The sequence below is a fragment of the Rhodnius prolixus genome, unplaced genomic scaffold (assembly GCF_049639745.1).
Source record: "Rhodnius prolixus isolate KJV_2025 unplaced genomic scaffold, Rpr scaffold_4, whole genome shotgun sequence".
Classification (NCBI taxonomy): domain Eukaryota; kingdom Metazoa; phylum Arthropoda; class Insecta; order Hemiptera; family Reduviidae; genus Rhodnius; species Rhodnius prolixus.
Genome location: NW_027411614.1, coordinates 10,664,772 through 10,675,607, shown reverse-complemented (window position 1 = coordinate 10,675,607; position 10,836 = coordinate 10,664,772). Strand labels below are relative to the sequence as shown.

General features: G+C 36.2%; 1 protein-coding gene across 1 annotated transcript; it reads left to right on the top strand.

The window, feature by feature from the left end:
• Window positions 1-661: 661 nt before the first annotated feature.
• Window positions 662-1,832, top strand: LOC141455851 (uncharacterized). The gene is made up of 2 exons (XM_074131288.1): window positions 662-1,085; window positions 1,206-1,832. The coding sequence occupies exons 1-2, from the start codon at window positions 801-803 to the stop codon at window positions 1,719-1,721; spliced, it is 801 nt and encodes a 266-aa protein (XP_073987389.1). The 5' UTR covers window positions 662-800; the 3' UTR covers window positions 1,722-1,832.
• The last annotated feature ends 9,004 nt before the right edge of the window (window positions 1,833-10,836 follow it).

Below are 10,836 nucleotides of genomic sequence, written 5' to 3'. Positions count from 1 at the left end.
TAGCATTTTAAACCTAGAAGTTATCTACTTTTAATTTTTTTTAAAATTAACCTTGTTCCAAGTGATTAAAAGTAAATACTAAGTTTGGACCAAAGCACTACCCACTTCCAGAAAGAAATGCCGCGATGAAAGGGTCTCCTTTGTCACAGATATTAGTATTCAATAGGATGAAAAAATAATTGCCATTTCAGTCTTGATACATTTATTATGCCTAGCTGTCCATGAACAGACAAGACAGAAGACACACCAACCCTGTAATGTAAAAATATTACTTTATAAACTAGCCCTGAAGATGACCTAGTCCCTAGGACGAAAGCTTGGCAGAATAAATGTATCACGACTGAAATGGCAATTATTTTTTCATCCTGTTGAAACTATCAATCAGTCTCCAAAAAGAATGAACAACGATATTAGTATTATATTATTTTTGATAAAATAATTAGTGTATTAATTTTTGATAATATAATTGATACTGCTCAATCTGCTCAAGCCATGAAGTGAAATAATTACGGGCTAAATAAATCAAAATCTTTTGGAGAAGTTTTTATAAAGTTTGAGCTTTTTCAACGACTAAAAAAAAGAAAATTACAATTTAATGAAAAAATAAATTATAATTACTAACTTTGATGCAGGAATACATATGTTTTTTAAATGGTAAATTATAAAAATTTAAAAGGCAATGTATTTAAAAAAACATCAATTTCAAGCCAAAATATAAGTGCGTACTGTTAACATTTCAGCTCAGTTTTACACATTCACTTTTACAAAAGAAATATTAACAATTATAACAAAATAACAGAATGCCGTTGAAGAAACACAAAAAATCCAAGAAACATATACAGCGCAGCAAAAGGACGCATTGCACTCACTCACAACACTGGCACGATCGGTCACCATCTGACTCCTTCAGTAGCTATAGTGCGATGGCCATGCCGGGCTCTTCGGAAACCTCGTTCAAACCGTCGTGTTATGGGAATAACGACCAAATATGGCAGTATGTCGTGATGAAGTACATTTATGGACTAATGAATGGTCAGCCACGGACGATGAGTAAACCTAATCTGAACTATAAGAAAGAACAAAAGGTAGTATTTCTCAACATTTTCTATATACTCACCCTAACATAACTTCCGAATTGCTAGATAAGAATTTAGCACCAGTAAATACCAGTTCCTGTTAAATATAATTTCTTTGCTTTCTTCCAGTTCGTAGAGGTAACAAAGAAAGACAAATCAGTGGAAAACATTGCCACAGAATTGCTGGAGGAAAAACCGATTGTTTATAAAATAGAGGATAATTCCCCAGACTTTTTGAAACATATAAACGTAAGTACGGAAACATCCAGCGAATCTACTAGCGGCATATCATCGCCAGAGAAATCCGTAATCAGCGAACGATCACCGGCAGTCCAGCCAAAAATTACCAATGAAATTAAAAATGCAATTGCGGCTAGTTTTGATAAAAATTTATTGGCGGACAAAGCTAAATCACTAAATGCAACGGCACCTGCAAGGAGTGAAAAAGTGCATCAAGGTGGCGATGGGGAAGCGAAAAATGACAAAGAAGTGGTAACAAGCGGCGATGAGAGTGATGAAGATGAGTCCAGCGAAGAAGAGGCTGCCAAAGAGCCGAGCTGGCAGACGGTCTTGCAGATGATGAAGCAGTTTGGCATGATGCAGAGTTTGGGTGCTGGAGGATCTAAACTTCCAATGCCATTTTGAACAGTTTAACGGACCGTTCATTTCGGCTCTAAAAAGTTATATTCATATCAAAAAGTCTTGTCAACATAACACACATGTTAAAATACATTTATTTTAAATTTTTGATTGAAACCTACTCTCTGTTATACTAAACATTAAATAGTGATAATTAGATAATTATATAAAAAAGGGATCAATTCCCAACTGACTGAAACGTTTAAAAGATAAACTTTCGCAATTGACGACCGATCTTTTAATCAGGAAAGATACCAAAAATTTGTTTTAAGGTTTTTTAATTTGAAGTGTTTGCGTGTTGCGCACAATAATATGGGAGATCCCAGGGAAAGAGCGCTGCAGGTAGCCAGCCATTGATGTACACTTTTAAAAAGATTGTCGTACTCCAATGATTCTTAGAATTCTTCAGAATCTTGAAACTTATGGCTTTTCCTTCAATCAATTGATTTGTGGACTCTTAGTGATTTCTTCTGTTTTGTAGATGATGATTAACTGCTTGGAAGAGAAAATAGGAATACTTAGGACAGTGGTCACACAGGCTTAGCTTGGTTAAGACAGAGCCAACGCTCTAATAATATGGTTTCTCAAACTTGAGCCAAACAGAAGCACTTCTAAGTTGGCTTTGGGGCCTGTCAGTTCGTTAGGCTTCCAATTAATTAACTGGTCATCTGGGAATGTATCTTGAGATAGTTACGGTTCTGTTGGCAACTTGGTTGCCTCCTGTTTCCACTGCCCAACAAAGGGTCAAACTAGTTGAGGGTGAGTGAACAATCGAAGGGCCTAGTCAAGCATCAGCCAAAGGTTACTATAAATTTGGAGCCAAGAAGTGTTAACCATAAGTGCATTGCAAAATAAAACCCTTGATCTAACCAAGATAGTTCTGCTTAATTTTAACTGGCCTCAGATCCGCCAGTTAGTCCAGCTTTGTCTGGCCACTCTACATTAGACGTACCATTTATTCAATTGCGACCTTTCCCAGTCTCCAGTTGGTGCCTATTGGAATGCGTTTATGCCAGAACCTGATTGCTAGTCTTCGTGGAGATGAGGGTTTTCCTTCCTCAGATTATTGCGTCTGGTAAGTTAAATGAACTCACCAGGTTCATGCAAAGCACTGGAAGACCGGTTAATGGAGAAGAACGATTTAATTTAAAGCGATCATTTCCAAATGAAAGCCGCCATTGTCGCAACCTAACCAAACCTGTGTGATCTTTAGGAGGTTTCTAAAGGTCTCTTAGTCGACTTACCTTTTCTTTACTTTACGCTACCTGTGGACCAGCTCGCTGAGGGTGAGCCTACATCCTAAAGGTGGAAATGCAAGGCTACCAGTGCGATATATTTTGAGCCAAGAACTCCTAAACCCTACTCCACTGACATTTTTAACCATCACTAAAATAAAACTCAATAAAATTAATGAAATAAAAGTGTAATCGGACTAAAGTAGTAAATGTATTACAGATAATAAAAAGGCAGAAATATATAAGAAAATAAATCCTTTATTTCAGCCTTTTATTTTATTGCGGTACCTCTATTTCTTCTCCATCTACTCTTTTTGTACTTTACCGAATTTAGTAATCACTTTATCTTTATTGCCCCTTATAACTGTAATAATAATAATAACTACACGGTTATTATCTCTGTGCTTTATGGAAGACAGTGGTAATTGTGTGTATAATTGTATATTTGGAAATAATGGTGGCGGAACCTCTTTGTATCGGCCATATTTGCTGATTTTGACACAAAAATGAAGAAGAAGATGAAAGAGATTAAACAGAGGGATTAAGTGGGAGATTGGGAGTTATCTTAATAGCTTCCTTCTTTTATATACGCCGACATAAGTGCCCGTTATGTTTAACAGATAGCAGACTAGTCTAACATAAATATGTACTGATTACGGGCTTGCTTTATTTTAAAATTAACAATATTACAGCTGATTTCGCTCTATTTATTTATCGCCGTTTAGTGGCGATACTCTGATATAGTACATTCCAGAATCCAGGTAAAACAAAAAGATCATAGGAAAGATTTGCAACAAGACAACAGTCTTAGAATCAAACAAGAGGAAAATCTTTGGCAGCTTACAATGGACCTCCTCTTGCCACTCTATTGAACTTGTTTTTTTAACGTATGTGGCCTTTTTTGTTTTCCAGAGTTTGGCCTTGGAAATCAATATTAATCAGGCAGCCGATTATAACTACAGTGACCATACGTCTTTTACTTCACTGATCTGTCCTCTAACTTTTTAATTTTTTAAAATAGGCCCTTTGTCCTTAATTTTGTAAAGTCGACGCAAAGTTTGAAAAAAGTCGAGTGTTTTCATTGGTATGAATAATAATAATAATAATAATATTTCTCTTCCTAGGTGCTTCTTACAGCTCACTATTCGGTGATGGACAGTGCTGTCTGTAACAAGAGAACACTGTCCGGAGGCCGGCAGTGCACTGAAAAAAGCTCCGGGTGCCAATAACCTTAGATGTTGACGCGCCTTAAAACATTTAAAAAATAATAATAATAATAATAATAATGTTTTATTAATAAAGTAATATAATACAAAAAATAAAGAAATTCCGCACATTTTACGGCATGGTAGAACCGTCTGTCGGACATTGGTATGAATAATATGTGGACGAATGTAAAAAAAAAACAGTTAAAGGTAAGCACATTAGAAGCATGTATTCCCGTCGAATACAACTTTGAAATGAAATGTATGGAATTTTAAGACTTTAAAGCATGAACCGGCGCTTTTAAAAGAAATTAATTCCACTCAAAAGTATTAGAATTAATGTTATTTAAATTTTTACAATGTGCGCTTATGTTTAAAATTTTAATGAAAATCTTAAATAATTAAGATTGTTTAAAATTTTAATGTATGCATTGTTGTACTGTACTATTTTTGTAATCGATATTATAAACTTATGAATTTTATGTTTTTATGCTTACGTATTTTTTTATATATTTTCTTCGAAATTTCCTTTATTTTCTCCCCAAAAAATATGGACACCATAATTATAACACAACATTTCTACCACTGAGCTATGCCATTGCTGCCGTTTCTTACAATCTAAAACGAAAAGTGCCATTTTGCTGAAATTTTTGTTTGTAATTTTCTGGAAAATGAATCAAAAACGATTTTTTTCCTGTAAATTGAGCGGAAATATTTCTTTATTGTGATGAATATTGAGGTTTCTAGCGGTTTTCCGTACAAATTCAAAGTTCCAAGCAAATTCCAACAGGTTAATGAGGTCAGAGGTAGTTTGTGTGAGTGGTCGCACTTGATTCTATTCACATACACACCCAATATCAATTATACCAAGACACGTTTTTGATTATTTAAATATTTTCTAAATTAAATAATCATTTAATGATTTAATGATATTACTTAAATTTACTTAAATAAAATGGGATAGTCTAAAATATTTTTAAGTAATTAAGAAGCCTGTCTCCTTACTCAGCCAAAATGCTTTGGAATTAGGGACACTTTTGGTAACAATCAAGTGATGGCGATTTATTTTACTGCAATATCAGTGGGCTAAATTTTAAATTACTTTTTTGAAGAAAAATAAATTTCCTTTTGTGTTATTTAAAATAAAAATTATGATAACAATAATAAAAAGTTTGTGGAAAATTAATTTGAGAAAGGAAATTGTCGTGTAATGAAGGAAAGTGAGACAGAAAGATGAGCTGTACGAGAGAGAGAAGGAAGGAATTTTCATGGATGGGGGAGTGGTTCTTTGATCCTGAAAGGATATTTAAATCATGCAAATGACTCCAAGGAGTTATATACCATCCGAGGATACAAAATCGGTAGAAGGCAATTTAAAGCAAGTAACTTGGCAGTGGAATGGAGGGGACATAAAGACCAGAGTGTGGCTGTGTGTATGAGAGAGAGAGAGGTTAGGGTTCTGGAGTTGTTGTATTTCCTTGCATGACTGGAAAAGCATGGAACTAAAAGGAAGAAGGCTGATGATAGTGTTCGCCCGAAGGAAGTCTGTGTTCAGAAGGAGCTTAGAGGCCACCCTCTAAAACAAGGGAGAAACCCAAGGAGTCGAAAGGGGTGAGATCGACTAGAGCTGCTGGCAGGAGAGAGGAGTCGAGGACTCCATTTTATTAGGTTGACTCTGCACTCCCCCCACCCCTACAGTTCCTTCCTCTCCCTTCCACAACAATTATGGTAAAATTCTGATTGCATTGAAATTGCTTAGTTGCAAGTCGTTCGTTCCACTCGGCCTCTTTCATGCCAACGTCTTCTTATTCAAACTGTCTGTCTTACTCCGTCATAGCTCTCAACGCCTATCATCTTCATTCCCTCTCTCTCTGCTACCTCCTTCCGCACCGCTCTAACCAACCCCACTGCTTTACTCAAACTTTTGATTGGATATCAACTTACTTCAAGTTAAGTTTCAGCCATGTCATGATCATTTCATTCCAACGTCTTAGCTCCGCTTAAATGATGACTCTTAAAGTGCTCTCTTCCTTTGCAACCAAACACTACATTGGTATCGCACGAACAGCACACAGCAAGTTAATTTATACATTGCTGTAGTTCATTATTGTCTGATCTAGACTTTCATTATGAACTAATGAATATATACATGTATTCATGGGCTGGAGAAAGAGAGAATTTTCAATATTAATATTTCCCACCAACAGTGTACGAGTATGTTCCCACAGCTTCTAACTAAAAAGGAAATGTCTTTCTTCCACGCCTTACATCCTTCTTCTGTTTTATTAAATCGAAATATAACCACAAATGTTTAAGACCGTATGTTGACCAGTTTCCTTACGGGGTAATGTCGATTCAGTTGGCCTTCTATGAGGATTTGGAAGAATTCCTGTACATCAGAAGAATTCCTGTCGGAACGTGATGCGATCGTTTAAAGAACAGTGGATACCTTGTGTTGGAGGAGTATATACGTACTTACCCCTCACAACGCTCCCAGATTCTGAGACTTCTAAGGATCTTAATTTGGTGAGACTGTTTTGGGCGTGTGGTTAAGAAATAATGTTAAAATCCGAAATTTCAGCCTAAAATCCATTCTTTTGGATTGATATATAATCATAGAGGCGCATATTGCACAGAAATGATAGTTTTAAATAAACCCTAAAGAAATGGTACCAGCAAAATCTATAATTTAGATCTGTGTGATTATTAATAAAATAATACTTTTTTTTCACTTTATTAGCCATATTTACAACTACAACAAATGTTGTATCAAGTAAATTTGATCATACAGGTTAAGTTCACGTGAAGGACTTGTAAGAGCAATCCACCCATTGGTGAAACTCTTTCTCGGTGGATATTACACTTACAACAGTAGGTCCCTAGGCCACTTCCGCTTCAAGCGACGAGGAACATTGTCTGGAAGATGAGAGGAAAAGAGTTGTTGTACAAGAGGATTAGGATGGATATCTAGGAGGCTGTGAAAGTTGCGGTAGCGAGACTTTATTAGAGACAAAAGGAATGAGTTAGGTATGGTTAAAAATGTAATAAGATTTTAGACTGTAGTGTCTGTAGGCGTTTGGAGTTAGAAGGTTTGGTTGAGCCCCACACTTCTTCTCCGTATGTCCATATGGGTCTTAACAGTCTCTTGTAAATTGTCAGTTTGTCATTCAAGTCGAGTTTGGATCTGCGGTCAAGTAGTCTACTAAGTAGCTTGTAGCGTCTGTTCACGGCTTGTCGTTTCAGTCGAGTATGTGGGTTCCACGTGAGTCTCTTGTCAATGTACAGTCCTAAGTATCGTACTACGAATAATACTTTATTGACAAAATTAGTACAATACTCGTATATTGCATACTAGAATTATGTGACATGGATTGAAATCCGTCTGCAGAGTTAGGCGATTAATATACTATGTTTAGCGAAATCTTAGGGAGCATTTTCAAGAGATTTTCAAAAAAGGTGAGAGGGAAGACACACCAACCTTATAATTATTAATAGCACTAGCCCTGAAGAGACCTAGTCTGGGGCTTTGGATTTCGTGGAGATAACAAGTAGATATCGATGTAAATTTTGGTTGAAGGCTTTTGAATAGAAGAGAGGAAGCAATGAACAGAAGGTGAACTGGGCGAGGATGTATTCTCGCCATGTATCTCCACCGAAGTAGGAGTGAATCGGTTCAATAAACAATTCAGATCAGCTCTAACAACATTGCAATACACTTACAGCTTTGTCAATAAAATTGAGGCGTTAAAAAATAAGCAACATGATGTTGATGAGATATTGGGTCAGTTAGGTTGATTATCTAGAAAAAAAAGCGATGGATGGGTAGTAGCGTATAGAGAGAGAATGGACGAAATGGATATGCTCGGCCGTGCGGCAGGGTGCACCCTGATCGGGGGGGGGGGCGCCGCGGGGTTATATTGTGCGGAGAATAAATGTTGAATAAGTGGGGTGAAGAGAAGGAGGATATGGTGATAAGTAGGTCGAGCATGCGCATCGAAGTAGGCGTGGCCAAACTCCTCCAATCACTGCCAGTTCACTCGGCCAAAGCTTTATCCCCTTCCTCTATAGCTACTGCTAATCACGTTGGACTGGAACCCTATCGTCACCATAAATGGCTAGCAACGATCTGGATTTCCATAAGCGATGTCTGGGCCAACCCTACTGTGGAAACAAACGGAATGAAACCTACTTGTTTCACCCGTTGTGTATTTTTTAATATGCATAATTACATTGTAAGAACCGAGTTACGAATATAACCATCGCGAAATACTGTACTTACAAGATAAGTTGTAAAAACATGGTATAACCCTGACGGTAGATCTTTATAGGACCATCTCACTAAACTCAAAATCTGTACCAAATTACTGAACTGATGACATTTAACTTCAGCTCTTTAGAATAAGTCAATGAAAATTTATTTCTAATATAATGAATTCCTCCTAATTCATTTCTGAATAAAGTTATTGATTGGCAGTACAGATATTGATTGCTAGCATCTAATAATTATGTGTTTTTTTATTAAATCATAACTAATAACAAAAGTGATAATTATTTTGTCACTAATCGGCATAAATTTATAATTGCTCACGTATAATTCATTTAAGAAATCAGCCAGTGGTTATATATAATTTTTATTACTGAATTCTTCGAAATTCTAAATAAATTCTACGACAATATTTTCAGGCAAAATGCTTAGCTGCGATTTATCACTAAACTGGTATTTAAAAATCAAAAATCGGAGAAAGACTGTATTTAATATATAAAATTAAATTTCAATTTATTCACTGCAATTTCGGCGCGTCAATATTCTTGATTATTACAACAGCTTGTTAATGCGCTGTATATTTATGTGTAGGCAATACATGAATACATACCTGTAAGGAGGGTCAGTATAACGGTCAGCCTGATTGAAAATAATTGATTCACCAATAGTCTGATTACTATCATTGCTTTAAATGGCCAAAACTGGACGGATTTCTACTACATCAGCGTAATTGGGCTGTTTTTTTTTATAATTAAAATAAATTTTTCGAGAACAATTAAAGATGTGCTTTACGATGAGTATTGGGCTTCTCTCTAATTAATGATCGATCACTCTACAATCGTCTAAAGATTTAGTTATAATTTCCAAATGAAAGAAGTATTCAAAAAAATTATGGTCTCATCTCTGAAATGCCAGTAAATTTGGAGCCTCTTATTTCTAATTTCAAGTTAACTGTCTTAAAGTAGAGTTTTCTTCGATTTTTGATTAAATTTGTATCTTTCCAACTTTATTGGGACAAATTTTAAGCGAATAACTTTATTAAAGTATTATTGATGCACGGGAAAAAGTTTCAAACTTCTAAAGCCTGGTTAGGCTTATATATCTGCACCCATCTGACAAGAGTTTCATAAATGTTAGCAAAATTTAGCTGCGGGAACTTTAAATCCAAGTAGTTGCAAACATACACCTTTTTAGCAAAGGTCAATGAAAGCAGGCTGAATGGTAGGACAATCAGTAGAAGTATTTTTATTTAAATTTCCGCAGGATTTCCTTCGAATTGAAGAAAATTAAGCTCTTCTCCTATTGTGAATCTGTCAAGTACTTAATTAATTAATATGTAAAGAGAAGAGACCAAATCCTAAGCAATACAAAGCCCCAATTTTGTGACTAATGTCCAAGTTGGTTTTAGTCTGTGCCTCGCTAAACCATGCTGAACGTTTTCTGCAAATCCTACGTTATTGTAGGATTATTGAGATATTGTGAATGCAATAAGTGTTCGATCGGTTAGGCTAACATAGCCCCAGGGCGCCAGGATCCTTAAAAAAGGACCCCTAATAGTTACGAGGAATTCATAATAAAGTTATTATTTTTTTTTTGAGAAACAAAAATCTCTGACGGTTGGTCCAGAATACATCCATAGTGAACTCTGCTAGTCTTACGAAGCGTCTAAGATGGTCTACTCGTCATACACCTCACGGTCGGTACTAAGAAACGTTCACCATGCAACTCAGCGCCTACTTCTCAGGATCATGCAAAATGGTGTAACGGATACTCGAGGAGACATTTCTCAAGTGGGCCACACACTCCATGCACTGTAAAATATTTGTGCTTTAAAAACCTCAAAGAACCCAAATTTTGTTGGAAAGCTCAATGATATGTTTAATTTTTTTATTTCACAATAACAATTTACTAACACCAAAGGCCTTAGACTGGGTATCGAACCGAACACCACAAAACATCTAACCCTTCAGGGCCTTGCCTCTCATAACCGCCCGTATATGTTACGCCTAGTTATGCCCTAATGTTCCCAAAAACACTGATGGGTTCGCGCAATTGGAGAGCCACCGCACAAATAGGACAATAATCACGTAGGATTATTCTACCCCCAAAAATGCTTGTTTTTAGAGGAGTGTACCTTATTATATTATTTTAATCTAGTACATCTCAGCATATGTTTCAGAGAATTGATCGCGGATCAGCACCGGTTTGAGGGCGTTTGAGGTTTAAATATCTGGGAGCTGTTCTCACTAACAAAAATGTGGTAAGCCGAGATATAGAAAGTAGAATAGTAGCCGGAAATAGGTGTCTGGGAGCGCTAAGGCGGACATACTATCGTACAATAGATCTCTTTCAAGAAAGTCCAAATTGACGATCTACAAGTCAGTCCTTAGACCTGTTATAACGTAAGGCTCGGAATC

Coding starts and splice junctions, on each gene's coding strand:
- LOC141455851 (XM_074131288.1), top strand. CDS start 801: ATGCCGTTGAAGAAACACAAAAAATCCAAGAAACATATACAGCGCAGC. Junction 1,086..1,205: donor ACTATAAGAAAGAACAAAAG/GTAGTATTTCTC, acceptor GCTTTCTTCCAG/TTCGTAGAGGTAACAAAGAA.